We start from the raw sequence: 22,396 nt of genomic DNA, 5'->3' as shown, positions 1-22,396 counted from the left end.
GCAGGATGCATTCTGGCGGGGCGGGGGTCGGGGGACACTCACTCACAAAATTGAATCTATGATCGTGCACGCAGATTTACTGCCATGAAGCAGGGCATCCATAGAATGTGGGTACTGCGGCCATGCAGTGGAGTGACTACCGTGGTTAAATCCCAAATCCCCTGATTCCCAGGGGAATGCATCCTGCACCAGGGGAGTTGCTAGGCCTGGAAAAGAGGTTCATGTTAAAGGATATTTGTACCGTGCACTATCACCACCGGAGTAGTCTCCTGGTGCTCTGGCGGATCTGGAAAAAAGGGGGTTGGTTGGGGTACATTAGTACGGATCAAGTTTGGAGAAAGAACAAGGGAGCTGTGATGTGCTGTTGGCAGCTTCAGTTCGGTTAACACCGTTCATTGAGCTTTTTGGTGTGGTATCCGGTCGGTATCTGTCCTGTGCTGTTGTGTAAAGCTATGTGTGGTTTGTTGTTGTAGTGTAGTGAAGTGTCTGAGGCTTGCTGTGATTTTAGAGGTAGGATTGTGTTGAGTTTGAGAGGTTTATGCAGAGGGGTGAGGTTTTAGTAGGGTTGGTTATTAGCATTGTTGTCTGAATAGATGCATACTCATTTTGTGGGTCCTCTCTCGGTGTGACTCAAGGTAATATTCACAATCCTCTCTGGATTCGACGCAGGCTAATATACACAGTTCTAGCTTATTGTGGCACAGGCTAGTAATCACAGTCCTCTCTAAATGTGACTCAAGGTGACATTCACAATCCTCTCTGGATGCGATGCAGGCCAACACTCACAGTTCTACCTTAGTGTGGCATGGGCTAATAGTCAGTCCTCTTTAGATGTGTCTCAAGGTAACACTCACAATCCTCTCTGGATGCGACGCAGGCCAACACTCACAGTTCTAACTTAGTGTGGCACAGGCTAATAGTCACAGTCCTCTCTAGATGTGACTCAAAGTAACACTCACAACGTCTCTGGAAGCGACGCAGGCTAATATTCACAGTTCTAGGTTAGTGTGGCACAGGCTAATAGTCACAGTTCTCTCTAGATGTGACTCAAGGTAACACTCACAATCCTCTCCGGATTCGATGCAGGCTAATATTCACAGTTCTAGCTTAGTGTGGCACAGGAGAGTAATCACAGTCCTCTCTAGATGTGACTCAAGGTAACATTCACAATCCTCTCTGGATGCGACGCAGGCCAACACTCACAGTTCTAACTTAGTGTGGCACAGGCTAATAGTCACAGTCCTCTCTAGATGTGACTCAAAGTAACACTCACAAACGTCTCTGGAAGCGACGCAGGCTAATATTCACAGCTCTAGCTTAGTGTGGCACAGGCTAATAGTCACAGTTCTCTCTAGATGTGACTCAAGGTAACACTCACAATCCTCTCCGGATTCGACGCAGGCTAATATTCACAGTTCTACCTTAGTGTGGCATAGGCTAATAATCACAGCCCTCTTTAGGTGTGGTTCAAGGTAATATTCAAAGAATTCAAGGTAAAATATGGGGGCTACACTAATATCGGGACTGTCGGGTCTCAGGGCGAGCTAGCCTTTTGCTTGTAGCCCCTGATCTTCTATCCGGGGCTACAACCAAAAGCCCCCCATGGCAACGCCTCTGCCCTCCACTGTTTCAAGCAAGTTGAGAAGATGCAGTAAAATGAGCCCAAGGAGCGGCAAAGTTGCAAATGCATTCCTTCAGCTGGGACAGTTACTCCCCAGCACGCTCCTACCCACAGCTTCAGGGCCACTCTTTCCCTCACAACCCCTTTTTCCCTCATTGCCGTCTCTCTTTTATATAGTGCTAAAGTCTACAACTATAAATGGTCTGGCTCCCTAATACCTGTCTGATTGTATCTCAGTTCGCTCACCATCTTTTCCCCTCTAATCCTCCTCTGCACTCAACCTCACCTTTTCATACCCTCCCTGTGCCTCCCCCACTTTCACTCTTAATCCTTACTCATACTGCTCCACTGGAACCCACTGCCCATAGAAATCAAAGCCAGTCCAGCTGCGGATTTCTTCAAAGCTCAGTTTAAAATTCACTGACTTGCTAAAGTGCGAGCTCCTCCTGCCCTCTCCCAGATCCTCCCTACCTGATCCCACCACTGCCTCCAGTGATGCTTAATAATGTAATGTTGTTTATTTCATGAGTACACCTCTTTAGTTTGAAGCCCTTGCCCTCTTAGGTTAATGTTACCTTTGTAAGTCACCTGTTTTCTTATACACATTTTGTTTCTGATGGTTTTGTTTTGTCCCTGGTATATGTCCTAATTTATTTTAATGCCAACATAAACTGGCTCACTACTTGTTCTCATCTTTATGCTATTGTACAGGCACCCTTTCTGGAAATGCTTCTGCAATCTGTAAATGTGTTATTGGAAGTAATTTCTCATCGAAACTGACATCTCTGTGCTTTGAATAAATAATTAATAGAAATAGTTCAGAAATAGTTCAAAGAAAGACAATGCAGTTGTCTTAAAAAATGATTCTAACTAGGTTCTCTATCGAAGTGAGGCCATTTAAGAAGAAAGGATAAGGATGACGAAGATAAGAGAACTTCAGAAGGCTAAGGGCTCCATGACTTACTATCACTGACTTGTCTTTATTAAATTGGTGTGTGTGTGTGTGTGTGTGTGTGTGTGTGTGTGTGTGTGTGTGTGTGTGTGTGTGTGTGTGTGTGTGTGTGTGTGTGTGTGTGTGTGTGTGTGTGTGTGTGTGTGTGTGTGTGTGTGTGTGTGTGTGTGTGAATGGACAGGTATTTATTACACAAGTATCACAATTAAAGCTGCAATAAAGACATTTACCTTCAAAAGCCTCCTTCAAAAATAACACTGGCAGGCTGTGTTCATAACAAAGTTTGACGTTACTGCTTGATAGAGATAGCTCAAAGAGATCCCGGGGGATGTGTTTTGGGTGGGGCGGGAGGACAGGTGGGTGGTAATGGCCTTAGGGATCAGCATGGCCAAGGGCTGTCAATATGGTGGTAAATAACTAAACAACACGCACAGGCTGTGTGTCCCTCCAAATACCTAATCTCTCTCCTATATCCACTTCTGATAACACTAGTTTCAGCTTATAGACAGTGCGTAAGCACCACCTAATAGCCAAAACTAATGAGAAACAATACTCTTTATTGTTGACCTTTTTGTGTATTTGACTGTTACTTGAAGAAATATATTTTTAGGGCTGAGCTGGGCACCTTTGATTCAGGAAATTCTTGTCATTCCATTTATTAATGTTAATGTTATCACTCTATGCATTATTCAACCTTAAAAGAATGACACACTTTCTTCAGACATCAATTTGATGCCAAGGGATCACACTTCTAGGACTCAATAAAAGTTATATCACACCTTTTCCCTTTGTTTGCTAGGAACAATTTGATACTCAGCATTTCTGACATGCAAATATCACTTTTCTGTACCTGCAATTAAAAAAACGAATAACATGGTAAGGAATCCTGCTGGGTTTTCCCGATAGATTAATGAGAAAAAAATGTGCACCCATTTAGATTTATTATATGCAAATTTATCTCATGAATATTAATGACATAGATCCTGAAAACCCCTCAAGGTCTGGAGTCAGACAATCATTGCAGCCAATCATCTGGTTGGTGGATCTGTGCACTTTTTATTGGTTGGAACTTCCTTATTTATGTCATATTTCACTCACATAACTAATGGTTATTGTCAGGGACCACAGGAAACTTTTACGTTTGAGCCTATAATATTTCTGAACCAGAATCAAAATGTAGAACAAATGTGACCGATGCATGCCGGCTGTTTATACCATATTCCCTTTCTTACCGCTGGGGAAAATACTGGTATGTTGAACCAAAAAGTTCAAAGAAAATACAAATAAAATTCACTACGAATTAACCAAAAGACAAATACACCAGATAATGAAAAGCCAAAAGGAAATGTATGGCAAGGAGTAGTGCGTTGTGGGCTGTTGGTATTGGGTTTGGGATTAAGGTTGCAGTAGGCAAAGGAAATACAATGAAAACACATGCTAAATGAAGGGCGGGTTGGGAGGTAAATGTATAGGGTTAGGGTGAGTGGTAGGGTTAGACGATAAGAAGGCAATATAAACAAATAGGGGAAAATACGGGACGAGGGCAGTAGTAAAAGGAGCTCATTCTAGGACTGAAAAAGAGGAAAAGGAAGGAAGCAGTGTAAAAAAGGTTGAAAACAAGTATCAAAAATTTGCAATGAACATTTGTCATAATGGCTGCAATTCAAACTTGATCCTAAAGTAGTCATCATTAAAACAAGGTGTTTCACTAGCACACGTAATGGTTTAGACACGATATATGACAGCTGGAAACGTAACGATGTTTTAAATCAAGTTTATGCACGGTTAATAATATCTATGGTGTAAGTAGTATAATACACCGCTACTAGCACTGCAGCAGCGATCAAGACCTCCCCCATTCTAGCACTACCCTAAACATTAGTCAAGAGCTTGAAAGAATGGCATGTACATCTTGAAGTGTAAGTAGGCCAGCAATTTCTTTTGTGCTAATAATCATTCCTTGTGAGAGAGGCCTATTATGACGGGATTGCCACTAATCTGAAATTGGACCATTTGTTATCGGATATGCATATCCAGTTTGTATGTTTCTATTGTTGAGATGTTCCCAGAGTGTACTCGACTTCCCTCCTATGCTCAGTTTCCAAACTGCACTTTGATATATAAGTATATTAGGAGCACAGATATCATTTTAAGGATTTTTATTTGTGTGTCGTTGTTACTAGGGAAAGCGTGGAGAGCCTAATTCAGAAGCATTCTTATGCAAGGTCACCCATCAGGACGTATGGAGGAGAAGACGATATCATGGGAGATGACAGCCAATCAGCGCAAAGCAGAGGTAAGCGTGCTGGTTATGGGGGAGATGGCCGGATTATGACTCAAACCTAACCAAAGGAAAGAATTGAATTAAGTACATTAAAGGAGAAGCTTTTACATAATTTGCATAATGATCTATCGGATAGTTGATGAGAACACGCATAGCCGTTTGAAAATGGAAATACTCTGAGAATGTGTAGACTGTGCTGTGGCCCTTTATGCTCTGAAATGCCAGCATCAGTGCTTGTCACCCACCCCGAACACTCCCATTCAGGCCATCATATCACATCCTCATAACACCCTCGCAGCACCTCCCTGTCATCTGATCCCATTGCTACTCTGTCAGAGTATTCTTTACCTGTCAACCCTGCCAGTATCACCGACCTGTTGCCCACTAGGTTACTCCTGCGTGAATCCTTTGCATACAATACTCATCAGAGTTATACATCAGCTTGGTATGAGCCACATTTTTAAATACTCCTTCATCCTGATATATCATTGCTATGTGATGCCATTTCGTTCCTTTTGCATCACTTTTCCCCCAATTGTTTTATCAGTAACTGGTTCTCTGCCAGTCAGTTACATACATGAAATATAAACCAGACGATGTCCCAACTTCCCTGTCACTTTTATATCACATCAGTAGCACTTCCATGTTATCGCATGTCCAGTACTTTGCTGCTCCTTGGGAACTAGGTCTGTGCCTTGAAATAGGTAAATAATTAAATAAATCACATTATATCACTTAACCGTTAGCCCATTCAGTGACTGCCACATGCATTCTGTTGCATAACGTATCTGCAATATGACCACTGGCCGCGTACGCAAGCCATTGCCACACCCCACCACGGGTGGCTCTTGGGGACCTGCTATGGACAAGGCTGTAGGCCACTGTCAATGCAAAATAAACGTATGTTCAATGGCCCATGGGCATTGCTAATGGCTGTCACCAAGCACTGATCATGACGCCACCATGCCAACACTAAGGACATGCATGTAACCACATTTTCTTTTTTTGCGTGTTGCAACCATTATATCCATATTAGAGCAACTGGATTCAGTAGAAACCATCTGCCAACAGACATGCTTTTAATCCAGCACACACATTGACCAATGTTTACCATGTACGAAAAAGGCAGAAATGTGCTTGGTGTGTGTGAAAATGACCAGCAATGACTTACTTGTTGGCCCAAACACAAATAATAGGTATTCAAAAGGAGCTGGATGAGGAGAATGCCGTAAACAAACCCTCAAGAAATGTGGCAGGGAAGATGTTTACAAGCAGTCATGCTTTTGATGTGTACCATGGTGAAACAAATGTCTTCTTTAAGCATAAAACAACAGTTTGCAGACGAGCGAGGTAGTCATTTAAAAATAAATCTGACTTGGAGAAGCTATTTAAAGTTGCAAGAACTGAAATAAATTGTCAGAAGCATTAACATTCAATGCTGTTTACTTTAAAAAAAAAAAAAAGGCTGTACCGTGAAATGAGAGAACCATAGTATCGCTCCCTCCCCCACAAACCAGTATTTCTTCATAAATCATTGTGAGCTGTGTGGTATCAAAGGTTCTTTATGAAAAACGAGATCATTCACACTTGTGAACGTGCAGAGAAAATAAGGAGACATTCAAGTGATTAGAGTGTAGTGTGCATAAACTGGAAAGGCCAAGCACAGTTATGCTTCATGCAACTTAAGACCAGGCAGCAAGTGAACGAACCATTCAGTGAACAAGGGACCAAAGCAGATTTGACTGAGTGCAACTCTCGGCAAACCAAGCAGCTGACACGCCGGGCACGTGATCTAAGCATCTATGTGTGGTCAAGCAATGGGACATGGAAGGCCTTTCCTGGATGTCTAGTAAATTGAATGAAGGATGGTGTTCATTAGAAGTATATGAAAGACGTCAATGCCACCTGACTCGCTAGACGCCGCCCGCCCCTCCCCGCCCGCCACCTGGTACAGCTGTACCCCTCCTCTGTTTCCCTCTGTATCCTCTCCACTGCTGTATATCTGTTCTGTTGTTACATCTGAAAAGGGCTCTGTTATGTATCTGCACTGGTGTATTCATCTGTAAAGCGCTCCGTTGCTTCTCAATGCTAGGTCCACGCTCAATAAATACCATAATAGTGATATATTTCAAGAAAATAAGTAAATGAGGTGACATTTGTTTGAAGCAACTCCTATGAGCCAAAACATGCACATCTTTGACTTATTTCTCCCAGGTGTAAAAACCATTTTGTAATATGGACTGGGGCAAAATCAGTTTCTTCTTTCCTTCTCTTATTATAGACAAAGCAAAAATGGTGTAGAATGGATTTGCACATCAGAAATCCTGTGCAAAATGGCCCATATATGGACGTTAAAGCTGCAGCTGCCTGCTAAGATATCGGAGATAACCCAAGCACTGCTTTGGTCACTGGGCACAAGCTTTAATTTCTAGAAACTATTTCATTTTAAACTGATGCAGTGGTTTACAATCTGCAGTAGTGTTGTATACCAAATATGATGGGTGCTGCATATTTCTGAACATTTTGAAATGTATGCAATGACTTTGGAGGCAGGTCCTAGAGAAATGCTTTCAAATCCATTGCCAATAATGTGCCTTAGGTAATTGAGTAATTATTTTAGTAATCCATGGGAAACATTATCCATTAGTATAAAACCAGTCAATCAAATGAGACCTTTGTCCGTTGCGTTAATCCATCCTCAGTCACCTGATATTATGATATGATAGGATATGATATGGCATTTATAATGCGCCTATACACAAGTGTTTCAAGGCGTGAAATGATATCTGCATAAGTGAAACGATAGCCCAAACTGCGAAACCTGAAGCATTAGTGTGAAACACTGAGGCGAAGTGTTAGTCCTTGACAGGAAGCCATATTCTGTTATATGAAATCATAGTCCTCTGTAAGAAATGGAAGTCTTCCATGTCAAGCACAAGGCAACAGTCAGGTCGCATGGACTCATCTGAAACCTCAGCATTTATTTGAAACATGTGCAATACGACATCATCTCAAAAAGTGTTATTTTGTTATTGAAAGCCAACCTGCTATGTCTATACATTCTCCATCGGTCTACTGATATCCTCCTTTGGATTCGCCGACCACCTCTTTGCGGATGATGCTGTACTCCCATTCCTGAGACCTGCTCACGCATTTCTGCCTGCCTCTCTGCAGTCCATCACTCAAGGACTTTTGATTGTCTCATGCCCAACTCCTCCAGCAATGCAGCTATCTCCCTTCACTCATCCAACTCTAATCCCCCGTTTCCTTCCTTCACCCATCCCACCGGACTTGATTTCATGCAACTTGAAGGATTGTAATTGATCATTAATAATTGATATTTAATTTATATCGCGCTTGTACACAGGTGTTTCAGAGCGTGACAAGGCAAGGGAGGGTAACAAGGGAGAACAAAAATAACGATCTTACTAGGCCTAGTGACATTGAGAATGAGCAAGTGCATGGGAGAGAGAAAAGGGAAGCAGTGCATGGAAGGGGGAGAAGTGGAAAGTGCAGAGCAAAGGAAAACAAACACATAATAAATAAATTAATAATAACAAGCAAACAACAGTGGTAGTGCAGTCATCAGGTGGCAAATGCTCGGTTTGAGGCAACAGTCAGGGTGAGTCTGGTAAGTGCAGAGAGAAAAAAGGGGGGACTGTATGGTTACAGATACAGGCCCCAGAGCAAGGGTTTACCAGGATGCAGTGCGGGTGGGTGGCAAAGTGAGCGGGTACCTGTGCCCGGAAGTCAGAAGGTAGGCCAAGAGCACAGTGCCAAGAAAGAGCAGAATCAGCAGGGGAGAAGAGGGGTGAGGACAGAAGCAAAGAGGAAGGTGTTGAGGTGCTTCCAGAACCAGAGATGGTTTTCCTCAAGTTTCAGGGTGACAAGGAGGCTGTTCCAGAGGGAGGCCCCAGCCAAAGACAGAGATCTACCCCCAGCTTGTTTCTTTGAGAAATGACTGACCCTGAGGGAGTTAGAAGTAGAAGAGCGAAGAGCTGGAAAGGGAAGGTATTTACGAAGGGACAGCTGAAGGTATATTGGACCCAGGCCCCAGAAAGCCTTGTGGACAATGCAAAGGATTTTGAATGTAATCCTTGCAGCCACTGGAGGCCAGTGGAGAGATTTCAGAGCGGGAGAGATACGATCCCAAGTTGCAAAGGGCGGAGAGTAGAAGAAGGTAGATTTAGAAAGAGGCTGTTACAATAGTCCAACCTAGAGAGAAGCAGGGCTCGAGAGACAGTGAGCTTCTGGGGTAAGGAGAGGAAAGGCAGAATACCTCTGAGGAGGTGCAGTAGGAAGTTTGACTTTTTAGAGACATCAGAGATGTGGGCAGAGAAAGAAAGCGTGGAGTCAAAAATGACCCTGAGGTTCTTAGCCTCGGAAGTAGGGGTAGGAGGAGGGCCAAGGGAAGCCGGCCAGAGAGTGAGAGAACCTCTGAGTCTTTTTTTACAGCAACATCAACCTTCAACACTTTTTCACTTCCACCTCTTCTGTGGCCAGGACGCACCTCCATAACATCAGAAAAATATGCCTCCTCCTCATGTACAACTCTTAAAAAAAACGAATATTCAGCCTGGTATTTAGTGGCCTTGTCTACTGTCCGAGTTACCACCCGTAGCTTTTATATGTTTTACATTTTGCCACCCATAGCTTCTATAATCTCCCCCGCTCCTCTCCCACCTTGAAACACCACCTCCACGGCAGCTGGTGTTTCATGAAAAAAAATGGTCTCTCTTCTAATTCCTACTGCTCATCATTAAATCAATGCATGGCCTGTCTCCACTTTACCTAGGAAACAGTATCTCCATCTATTCTCCTTCACACTTTCCTTGATCCACTTCCCTCCCCAATCTCTCTTTTTTCCTAACACCCTGCACTTTCTTTTGCTTTCACTCCTTCTCTTTCCTCGTCCTACACTGCTGGAGCTCCCTGCATACACATGATAGAAACTCTTCTACCATCCAATGTTTTACATCTTCACTTAAGCTCCATCTCCACAACCTTTAAGGGGTCTTTACTCAGACACTCCTCTTCCTTCCTGAGTACCCGCTAACTAACTCCATTGTACATACCAGGTCCCCCATTACAACTGTCTGTCATGTGTTTCTTCCCGTCCTGGTTTCTGTCATTTGCAAACCTCGTCATGCATTTGTCAATTACTCATCAACTGTCCATCTGACATACAGCATCTGATTAAGGAAAACCCTGGTTACTGTTCTTAGCAGATATGTATGTGTTTATCTCGTTGAGACATCTTACATATCTACAAATAAATACAAAAATGCTAATAGATGAATCTGAAATACCTGAATGAGAGGTTGAATGAAAGAATGTGAGGGTGAGTGAGAGACAACACCTATATAGTAAAATTCACTGAAAAAAACGTTGTTAAGGTGCAGTTAAAGTGTGCAGATTTAACGCAACAAAACCCTTGAAATCCAGCGAATGTGTGAAGTCATGACCAGCTTAACTCTTCACGCTCCTGTTGATGCACCCCATTAAATGTATGTGCTCATGGGTTTGGAACGGGAACGCGCCAAGCTAAGCTGGTCATGACTTCCTACATCTGCTGAATTTCAAGGGTTTTGTTGCGCTAAATCTGCACAACTTAACTGCACCTTAACTAAGGTTTTTCCAGTGAATTTCAAGGATTTTGTTATACCACAGTTTTATATCAAGCACTATCATGTCCTTCACCCATGTCCACTGTACTTGTTCCCCCAATATGTATCTTTTGGACCGTGGCCACTCTACATGTCTTTCGTGCCCACTAGCCAGGCCCTTAGGCCCTGGCCATGCCCACTGTATCTTTTAGTACACCAGCTTTCTTTCCCACTCACTAGCCATGGCCTTCGCCCATGACCATTGGCTCCGCCTTCAGCTGAGGTCCCTATACATGTTACCCCAATAACTTTCTTCCAGTCCCACTAGCCAAGTCCTTTGTCCATGGCCAGTGCCTATGTCCTTCGCCCATAGCCACTCTACATATTGCCCCAATAGGTTTCATAAACGGGCCTACTAGCCGTCGCCATTGCCCATGGCCACACCACTAGGTTTCTTTTGAGCACACTAGCCATGGCCTTTGGCCATGGCCAGTGGCCGCAGCCTTTCACTGTGGTCCCTTCACATATTGCCCCAATAGGTTTTGTTGGGGCCCACTAGCCATGGCCCTTGGCTGTGTCCACTTTCCATATTGCCCCATTTGGTTCCTTAAAGTAACCCAGTAGCCATATTCTTCAGCCACACCCATTAACCCCCACCCCACTGTTGCTGTACCATTCCACCTTTTGTTCTATTAATCACATTCTTTTAATTCTCTTTTTAAAAAAAAAACTTTTCCCCATAACCACTATTAGTATAACCCCAATCATAGTAATGTACTACAAAGAACCCCATTTATTCATAAAATAACCCTGGTTATTCATGGATGCATTTTCATTCCTGGTCCCGTTTTCTACTGTAACCCCAGTTATGGGAAAATAACCCTGAACTCAAGCTCTGAACTTGGTCCCCAAGCCCCCTCTTTCCCCTTGTCATTTCATCTTTTTTCCTCCTCTAAATGGCATTTTTCCACTTTTTGTTTTGGCTAATCCTGGTTATTTCGGAAAAATAACCCTGGTTATGTCTTGCATCAAACAAAAGAAAATGGCAGCTTTTTCATTTCTGAACAGCCTCTCTGCTGCTAAGCACCATGGGAGATATAGCTACAATTTTGGAAGATGGGGCACCCCTTCTCTGTCAAATATTTTAAGAACTACTGGATGGAATACTCCCAGACCCCTCCTGGAAATCGAGGCAACGCTTTTCACCTATGTTGTTTCATACCTTGTCCAATTCCATCCAGCTTTCTGCGTGCGCTGCACAGACATGTGGACCTTTTTCTCTATGGTCAAATTAATGGGAGTAGGCCATCTGTCGTATGGGCTGTGACAAACATTTTCTTTGCAAAATATCAGCCAAATCCGTCATGAGAGGTAAAAGCTATGAGCAATCAATTTTGGGGTTTCCTACGGAACTTGATACTCAACTTAACTATAGTGCAGTGACCGCCGTACTATAATTTACAGACAAAAGGTTCCCTATGTTCTGTCAATGAGGGTGAGGGTGAGGGGTGCTAGGAACACATTTCAATACCCCATACAATCCTGTCATTCGGGTGAAGAGTCAGAGTCATACGTAGAATTCTCTGTCCCCGTTTGCCTCATCTGCGAGTTAACTAGAAGAAAAGCAAGACAAGATAAGCATTTTCAGGCAATGTCATCCATCTAATAGTATTGTATTTTCTAATCTTAGGATCAACAGGGATAATACCTGGCAAGCAACTGAATGTTAGGGAAGCACATTTAAATGTAACGTGTTACTTTAGTGTAGGAACATGCAGCCAGAGCCTTTCCAGATGTTTTGGGCCATGACTCCCATGATACCTCACCATTGACTGTGGTGAGTATGGTGAGTTATCTGGAGACTCAATGTTTTCAGGCATGTATTGTACTGGAATCAAATGAACAAATCTGAAATTAGGCAATACATGATCATGTCAACTCGGCAAAAATGTCAGATGCACTATCACATTCACAGAAACCTGGTGTTGTCATTGGATGCGGGATAGTGTTTCCACAGGCAGAGCAATGAAGTAATGGAGTTGGGAGACTACTGCCTGCTTGACCCCCAGATGTTCTATATATTTGGTCCCGTTGGGGAAAGGCATTCTTGAACAGACAGACCTTACTTCAACTGGTCCCACAATTCCTAGCTGAAACTGCACTGGGTACCTGGCCACCCTGCTTGATCTTGGGCCCAGGCATCGTCAGCTGCACACCTGCACTGCCTCCCTGGCAACACCTGCACCTGGGGACTGTTTTCTGTATCCCTTCGGTCCCCGTACCAGCACTTATGTCAGCACTTACCTTGCACTTGCCACCTCTGGCTGTTTACTACCCGTTGTACTGCACTTTCCCGTTGCCCTTCCCCCCCGCACTTTTCCCTTTTCCCCCTCCCATTCACTTGCGCAATCTGAATGACACCTGGCCTAGTAAGGTCGTTGTCTGTCTTCCCTTTGTTCTCCCTCCCTTGCCTCGTCGCGCCTCGAAACACTTGCGTATAGGCGCGTTATAAATGCCGTATCATATCATATCATAGAATCAGTCCCACCGATCAACTGCTGCTAACGACCTCACATCAGTCCCGAATTACCAAGTAGGCAAAGTAGGCACTGGCCTGTAGGCCCCACTATTTTTAGGCACCCGCAACAATAGATTGAAATAATATTGATTTGATCTTGAAAGAAAATTACAATCAAGCTTTCTTAAATAGTTTCCAAAAGATAGAAAAAAATGAATCAACTCAAGGCAACAACTTTACATTAAAGACTCTACAGAGAAAATACTGTATTAATTTACTGTACCCATTAACAACTTAAAGTACATAACCCAGAGACATCAGATTCACATAACAGTTTGTCTCTTAAATGCCCACCTGGCAGCTGTCAGTCTGTAGAAAAATCTGGTGCAAACTGCGCAGGTGTAATGTACAGTAGCGATGGTCATCTCCATCTAGCGACCGTCGTGCACACTACTTGCATCAATGTTATCTGACTAGAAACCCCCAGAAACTAAGCTTACTGTGAGTTCCCGCTGACTCCAGACCCTATTAGAATATTTGCGAGTCGAAGCTTCGAGAACACTAGCGAGTACATATACCCGGCGTCTGCGTTACTGTAAGTTAGCTTTTCTGAGTTATAATGAAGTTTGATTAACTTCACCATCTAATTTAACAGAACAGATCTATCTTGTTCAGGCTCTTTTACTTGTTTTTGGCTGCGACTTAAGAATTCTTTCATTTTCTTGAACAAATAGTAAATATGGTTTGTCGTCCCTCTATTGTAGACCCATAATGTTGGTGCCCGCGTTAAAGTAATTTATGAGGGGGGCCTCCACAGGGTTTAATCAGGCACTGCTTCACATTAATTGTTTACATTAAATCATAGCACTGAATATATCATAGCACTGAATATATCATAGCACTGAATAAGAATTGCAGCGATGGTAAAAAACCAACAAGGATAGCAGGAAGGGTTTGGATATATCATCATTCTAACTTCTTATATCAAACCTTGATACTTAAGCAAGATTGTGTGAATTCTAGATGTTTTACGAGATAGATTCTTGAATTTATGTTTTTACAACTTGATGTTTTTCTTTTCTTTACAGGATCGGCATTTACAGCGTCCGATAATTTATCTCTCAGCTCCTGGGTCACATCTTCATCTGGTTTTTCTGGGTTTCAGCACCCTCAGTCATTGGCTGCCCTTGGTACCAGCACTGCATCCATCGCCACCCCCATTCCTCACCCCATCCAGGGATCACTGCCACCATATAGTCGACTGGGCATGCCACTCACCCCGTCAGCAATCGCCAGCTCCATGCAAGGAAGCGGGCCAGCGTTTCCCTCATTCCACATGCCAAGATACCACCATTACTTTCAACAGGGGCCTTATGCAGCCATACAGGGACTGCGTCACTCCTCAGCAGTGATGACGCCATTCGTATGACTGACTCAAGTTAATGCAGGGTTCGTTCCCTGTACTTCAGACTCTATGGAAAGGGAAGAAATCTTTATTGATGAAGAACTGGATTCTTAATAGACCTCAATCAATTTAATGTACCACAGGAAGTGGTTCCTCGGTCAAGACTACGCAGCGTGGTGAAGAGAACAGGTAGCAAGAAATACATGAGCATGGAGGAGTCAACAAACTTTTGTCTGCACAGCCAAATGGATGGCAAAATTGACAATTGGCTATGGGAAGAATATGCCAAAGTCTGACGGCTACGATGCCTTCTATAAAATCCTCTGTTTCTCTCTTTCTCCAGCGATGTGAAAATCATTATGTGGGAGTCGATGATCCCGTTTATTTTACGTTATTTCCCTTCACGATGCACGGAAACCAGTGTGACGCGCCTGGTTGCCATAACTTGAGCATGTTTAGAATGCTGTGGCTTGAGTGTTTCGTGGCAACGTGTATGTGTTTTGGAAGAAGACCGAGATTTTTGAAGGACTTCATATATGTATATTTCATGTTCATTTACTTTTCGTGGGTTCGTTCTCTCCTGATGCTCTGAGGAGCCTTGCACTAACCTCTTACCAATGCAAATCTGATTTCAAAGTGAAGTGGATCCCACCACATGCCTACTATTTTGATACTAATACAAGTGTGCAATGTTACATTTCCTATTAGTAACAGAATCATGTGGAATCAGGAGATCAGAATAGTCCCTCATTGGTTAGGCAGGACCCAATACTTTCCTGCATCTAGTTAACTTCAAGCCAGGCCGGGTTGACCAGCTATGGGGCACTTATTAGTTCAAAGATTCACCTGAAAAGTTGTCCTGCTTTTGGGAACATGTGAATATATGCAAAGCCCGAGGTGGAAGCATGGATGTCAATTGACAGTGTGCACTCTCGACGCCAAGGGAAAGAGAACTGGGTCAGGAGTCAGCCTATAGATGGCTGCTTTTGGAGTTGTTGAGCAGAGACCAGTGATATATTGTCTCTGATCCCAGGCGCAGCTGCATAGCTTGCATTGGAGCTAAAGCAGAAGGTTGCTGTTTGTTGTAGTGTTTGTTATTTTGTATTTTGTTTTTCATGGGCAGCATTGGCTGTGTCAAGCAAGGTTAGGCAGCATAACAGGGTGTTCTGAAAGGAAGGATGCTTTTCGTAATAGCAGCACTATTCAAACCACCTCAGTGCACAATACCGACCAATCGGCCCATCCCTTCATATATTGGAAACTTGCCACAAGTGAATTTGATGAAGAGGTGTCATTTTCTGAAGCAATAATGTCTTTGAATTCACTCGTTTCTTTGTGAGCACCAATGCTAACGTTGAGTATCACGTATCCCTTAGTTTGTCTGATATTGTTGGACATATTTGCCCTCCTAAGTCTTGCATTTTGCGTTTGAGGGCATGTTTTGTCTGCTTCCTAACTTGCTTCAGACCATTTCTCTACAGGGCTCCACGTTAACAAAGAGCATAACTCACAACAATGCCCGATCCCTCAGTTCAAAACACACATGACGTCTGGCCTACCACGTTGCCACTGGGCGTGCCCCACATGCACTTTATTCATAGAGCAGTTTTGCCCAGCATTGCTTCTGCCAGTGCTGCCCTCAACACAACAATATGAAGAGCATAAAGTATAGTGACTGGGCTTAAGCTACGTTCCACGTGCAAGGTCTGCTCTCCAATACACACACTGCAATGGACGCCAAAGGAAACCACGCTCCAGTACTCATTACATGAAGCCCAAGGCAACGTTTCTGCTTTCATCCTTCAGCCAAATTATCACCTGCTGCCAATTTCTCACTTAATACATTCATTACATAGATCAATTATTCACAGGCCTTGACTTATTAACTTACCCTTTTTTGAAATACGATCTACTAATTTATAATCTTGGCATCACATTTTACAGGAAACTCCGACAGAAGATCAGGTCACATACAAATTCAATTAAAGTTTCATTCAAAATATACCAAGTGGTGTCAGTATTCACTCAGCTTTCCCAAACAATGCATTTTGCAAAGTGTAGAATGGGCCTCATGCCAAGTCTGCCGGTCCAGTAATAAAGCGCCAGTATTGATGTACATCGGCACAGTACCAGGCTGGAGGACTACAGGTTTGCCGGTGGGGCACTTGAGTTACCTCCAGCAGGCGCCCTACCGGCAAAAAAAGCCATCATTACCGGAACCGGTATTGCCGGTGCCGGTAATGATGGCTAATCCCCTCATGGAGTCCTATAGGACTCCATGAATGGGTATCCAGTAATATGGTTTAGCAGAAAATTGCTGTTTTTACAAAAAATCACGGCAAAAAGGCAGCGGTGTGACCCGGTAAAAGTGTTTCCATGATACCACACAAGGGGAGCAGGGGTTGCATGGGTGTCCCCTGCACCCCTTGTCCGGTATAGCGGTACATGGGTTGCATGGGTGTCCCCTGCTCCCCTTGTCCGGTATAGCGGTACATGGGTTGTGGGGGTGTCCCCTGCTCCCCTTGTCCGGTATAGCGGTACATGGGTTGCATGGGTGTCCCCTGCTCCCCTTGTCCGGTATAGCGGTACATGGGTTGTGGGGGTGTCCCCTGCACCCCTTGTCCGGTATAGCGGTACATGGGTTGCATGGGTGTCCCCTGTTCCCCTTGTCCAGTATAGCGGTACATGGGTTGTGGGGGTGTCCCCTGCTCCCCTTGTCCGGTATAGCGATACATGGGTTGCATGGGTGTCCCCTGCTCCCCTTGTCCGTTATAGCGGTACATGGGTTGTGGGGGTGTCCCCTGCACCCCTTGTCCGGTATAGCGGTACATGGGTTGCGTGGGTGTCCCCTGCTCCCCTTGTCCGGTATAGCGGTACAGCGGTACATGGGTTGCATGGGTGTCCCCTGCTCCCCTTGTCTGGTATAGCGGTACATGGGTTGCGGGGGTGTCCCCTGCTCCCCTTGTCCGGTATAGCGGTACATGTGTTGTGGGGGTGTCCCCCGCATCCATTACATATATTGAGGGGACCACACTATGGCCTTTTTGCCGCGATTATTTGTAAAACGCCAATTTTCACCACAACTTTATTACATGGAGCCCATGAATAGGGATTAACACTGTCACTCGTAAGCCGGTGCCAGACTGAATGCTAGAAGCGGTAATAGCCTTTGACATTATCCTGGTGGATTTACCACCTGGATACCGGCATGGTTATAATGAGGCCCAATAACTTCATAATGAGCTTTTCAATAACTACCTGATTCATGTGATTATTTCCGTGAAAAACGCAGATTTGCGCGCCTTTTTGACCGAAAATCCCTGTTTGAAGTATGGGGATTTTCGGGCAGAAAGGCGCGCAAATCTGCGTTTTTCGCGCAAATAATTCCATGAATCAGGCTATAAGTGTTTTAGCATCCTACTCACAAAAGTACCATTTCTAAAGCTCCAGCAATATTTTAATATAATGAGTCATGACACAAATGATCAATTGCAATTTGTAGGCTGGTTTTACATAGCCTTTGTTTCAAACACTTTCAGAGGCAAAGCATAATTGACTATTATTGTACAGCATTCCATGGGCACCAGGCTCAGAGGCTACTCAGAGACAACAAGCACATTGGATCGATTGAAGACAAATTTACCAATGCGTCTTTCTTCCGCATTTCGGTGTTACCTGAAAAATGAAAGCAGAAAAGTAACATATTTGCTAAATGCCTACAGCTTTTCAAAACGGGTTTCCCGCATGAAATGCATTAAAGTCTGAAGCGCAGACGAAGTGTCTGATTTGGGATTGCCAACATATCATGATCTGGTTCTTCCAGCCATTGCGACATAGGCTCATTTAAAAAATATTGGCCCGGCTGTTTATAGTTTGAGGCAGGGGTAAGTTAAGATGGTAGAGTGTTCAGATGTTCCCACATTCACTGGTTTCCCTATGAACTGTCCACTAGTAGAAGATGCAGAGCCCATAGAGTGAAAGGCTGTTGGTGATAGGCTGCATCCAGCAACCCTGCATGGATCTCGTCTGCATGCGCCCATCTGTGGACTCTGCACTCCTGATCCGTAGTTATGGATTAGCATGTTTTGTTTTGAAAAATTTTAACGAGGTCTGTCATGTGCCAACATGTAACAATTCTAATGCCATGTGCCAAAATTATGAAATCTCTTGCTGCTTTCTGAGAAATCATTTTGCGCAATCCTTTGAATGGGGTTTTACCACGATGACTCCATGGACGCATTCTTTTCCTACTGTCCTCCCAAAATGCCATGTTTCTCAGTGGTTCAGTTTTTCCTGCTTCTGCCTTGATGGCCATTAGTCAGCAGTGGATGTTGGATTAGGATCCCCCCTTTACTTCGCCGAAAACACGTTTTCAAAATGTACTCCTTCTGCATTCACTTCGTCAGACATTTACTTCTTCATGCATTTACTTATTCTTACCATTAGTTCGTCTGTGTCAGCACTTTGTCAAGGTGGCAATGGATATGGGAAGATTAGCTGGAAGGTTAGGGATGCGGTCAAGAAGGGTTAGCGGGAATAATATGGGTTCGAGAATAAGCAGAATAAGGCGGGTCGCCCCCTGTAATGATGTAGTGATGAGTGATTGCACACCCTGTGAAGTAGCTCCATGCTATTGTCATGCCTGGAAACAGGTTGCCGAGGACGTCCTTCTTTGAACCAGGGAAGGTGTAAACTGGACATAGCCTCTTCTTTCAGTAAAATGTGCCACAGTTCTGAATATTTGCTGTGATAAGCTGTTGTCAATGCATTGCGTGGGCACAGTCACTGTGTAATAAAGTGTAATACAATGAAGTTTCTTGAAAACATGTAAATATGCGCATATCAAAACTAGGAAGCATCATTCAATGAGACGTCTCTTTTTAAGTGCAATATATTTATTTCTGCTAGAAATGTTATATCAACATTATGTGATATTTGAAGGATAACATTTGAATGTTATTTGTAAACTGTTTAAAATTATATATATTAATATAGATATATAAATATATATGCATATGCACTTGCATATATATTTACATATGTATATAAACACAGAAATATTGTAAATAAATGCCAATGTCTTGGTATTTTTTCTTCATTAAAAGACTGCGTGTTTTGATGTTATCTTTTCTGTTTTCTTCCTCAAACTGATAAGCGCTTTATATGAGTTCAAGCTAGATCACAGAAATTACACCTTGCTGCAGACTCAAACTCTGCATGATAACAGGGGCCATTATATGGGCAATGGGCCTAATTACAAGTCTGGCGGTAACCCTGCCGGTGCTACCGGCGGATTGCCGCTGGACTTGTAAGATTTAACAGCACCTGGCTTGCCAGTAACACCAGGGGATTACAACCCCGGCGTTCCGGAAAGTCAGGCGCTGGTTAATTGTAATTCCCCATTCCCATTGACTGCCATAGGAATGGGCAACACGGAAGCATCGGCACCGTCAATAACGATGCCAGTGCTTCCGTTACAGCTTGCTTACTGTGGTTGCTGGTCAAATACCCGGAGATCACGACGAAGAAAGGACTTGACAGAGGAGGAGTAAGGCTGAGTAGGAGAAGGAATGATTGAGGAGGATAGCAGATGATGGTCAGAAGAGTTAATGGGCAGTACAGACACAGCGGTCAAAGAGAGAACGGAAGAAAATATTTAATCAAGTGAAGAACCAGAGATGTGAGAAGGAGGTAAAGAAACAGCATAAAGATGATAAGAGTCAAAAATAGAAATTAAAGGGACTGCCGAGTGAGTAGATGAAAGATGGAGATGAACATTTCCAAGAAGAATAAGAGGCACGTCTAAGGGAAGAAGTACTGAGAGAAGAGTGAATTCATGATGCCAAGGGGTCGATAGAAGAAGGAAGGCTATGGAGAAAGGTCCAGATAGTTGATAGTCAAATAATGGGAACATAGGAAAATTTGCAGAAGAAGGTAAGAGAGAAAAAGAAGAGTGGTAGATGCGCCAACCCCTCCGCTATGACCTGATGGGTGGGGACTATGTGTAAAGCCAGCAGAAGTAGAGGAAAGATCAGCAAGCGTAATGGTATTATGAGGAGAAATCCAGGTTTCAGTAATGCATAAGAAAAGTAAATTAGGACGAAGATACAGGTGAAGAGCCGAGTCGGTCTTGTTGCAAAGGGAACAAGCATTCCAGAGGGAAAGAATAGCACGGGATGAATGGTGGGAGCAGGAAGGTTAAATGAAATTGGCTGGATTACAAAGGGAGGAATGTCCGGGGAGTGGATGAGAAGAGTATTGAAGAAGAATACGTGAAGACATAATAAGCAAAGAAGCCAGAAAATAAAATGAGAGTATGAGAAAACAGAAAAAATGCAAAAGAATGAATAGACAGCCACACAGATGATCTTAAATAGTATAGCAGTCCAAGCGACTTGAGGCACTACTAGAGATGGAAATCCGGGCCTGATGGATTTGAAGGTAGAACGATTGCAGAAGGGATAACACTTAGAGGACAGAGGGAACCACATGATAAGGATTTAAAAACGAGGGTATAGGAAAATAGAGATGCACAGCATTCACCCATGTACAGCTGCAGACAGCAGCGCAGCAATTTAGCTGAACTTCCCTGGGCGTCGCCCCCTTCGGGCCTGATGTCATGGGGGGCAGGAGGAGGGCGAGATTGAGACGGGTCCAAAAACGGCTTCGGCCCCGTGCCAATCGCAAGTGGGAACCCGGGAGGGGAAACTGTCAGAAAAGGCACAGATCGGGTTGCAGAGGAGGCAGCAGAAAACAGCAGCAGGAGCAGCTGTGAGCCGAGCACAGAGCACCAAGGCAGTCCAGGCAGTCATTCAGTTGGAAGCAGGTGACAGGGCATGGCAGCAGGAACTAAGCCGAACTTTGCCAGGCTTTGCCCAGGAAGGGGATCTTATCCAGTGGTGGAAATGGAAAATATTTGAAGGGGATCTCACAGGGTGGAGTTTGGAGGAGGGGCGGAGTTCAGAGGAGGCAGAGTTCAGAGGAGGCAGAGCTGGCATTGGAACTCCAATCAAAGGATGTTCAAAATAGTTTTAAAATGGTGCAATTTCTTTCATGGCTTGAAAAGTACACAAACCATAGTAAAATGCACATGTGCATACCTTAGTATGGTTTGTGTACTTTTCACATCTTCCCGAGTTTAGTTTATATGACATGATATGATATAGCATTTATAACGTGCCTATACACAAGTGGTTCAAGGCGCGATGAGGCAAGATAGGGGGAACATAGGGAATACAGAGACAGCGATCTTACTAGGCCTGGTGACATTAAGATCGCTCAAGTGCAGGGGAGGGGGGAAGGGGAAATGTGCAAGGGGAAATGGGGAGTGGGCAGCGCAGTACATAGGATAAAAAATCAAATAAATAAAAACAATAAATAAAAAGTGCGGCCAGCTGGTGGCAAGTGCAAGGGTAAGTGCAGACATCAGGTGTCAAGTGCTACTAGGGGGCTGTAGGGATACAGAAACAGCCCCTGAGTGCAAGGGTTGCCAGGGGGGCAGTGCAGGTGTGAAAATGGTGGAAAGGGGACCTGGGCTAGAGTTCAGAGGGTAGCCAGGTGACCAGTGCAGTTTCAGTTCCAGCCAGGAGTTCAGCAGGGGAGAGGACGAGAGAAAGCAGAAGCAAAGAGGAAGGTCTTGAGGTGCTTCTGGAACTGGAGATGGTTCTCCTCAAGTTTCACAGAGGCAGGGAGGCTGTTCCAGAGGGAGGCCCAGCCGAAGAAAGAGATCTACCACCAACTTGTTGCTTGGAAAAGCGACTGACCCTGAGAGAGATGGAGGCAGATGAGCGAAGAGCTCGAGAAGGAAGATATTTACAAAGAGCGAGTTGAAGGTATTTTGGCCCCAGGCCCCAGAAGGCCTTGTGGACAATGCAGAGGGGTTTGAACTTAATCCTCGCAGCCACTGCGAGCCAGTGCAAATAATTCAGTCCTGGAGAGATACGATCCCTGCGCTTGAGGCCAAGGACAAGTCTCATAGTCCTGTTCTGGATGAGTTGCAGAGGGCGGAGA

General features: G+C 44.1%; 1 protein-coding gene across 2 annotated transcripts in view; it reads left to right on the top strand.

Annotated features, from left to right (window-relative positions):
• Positions 1-19,464, top strand: part of TBX20 (T-box transcription factor 20) — a 114,469-nt gene extending 95,005 nt beyond the window's left edge. For both annotated transcript variants that reach the window (XM_069613246.1, XM_069613245.1), the window contains 2 exons: positions 4,757-4,869; positions 14,070-19,464. In XM_069613246.1, coding sequence (XP_069469347.1) covers positions 4,757-4,869; positions 14,070-14,410 — 454 coding nt within the window. In that variant the 3' untranslated portion in view covers positions 14,411-19,464. The remainder of the gene's footprint in view (positions 1-4,756; positions 4,870-14,069) is intronic.
• Positions 19,465-22,396: the final 2,932 nt, after the last annotated feature.

The sequence above is a fragment of the Ambystoma mexicanum genome, chromosome 5p, assembly GCF_040938575.1.
Source record: "Ambystoma mexicanum isolate Mex_15411 chromosome 5p, UKY_AmexF1_1, whole genome shotgun sequence".
Lineage (NCBI taxonomy): Eukaryota > Metazoa > Chordata > Amphibia > Caudata > Ambystomatidae > Ambystoma > Ambystoma mexicanum.
The sequence above is the reverse complement of the archived record's forward strand: the minus strand, read 5'-3'. Positions and strand labels throughout refer to the sequence as shown.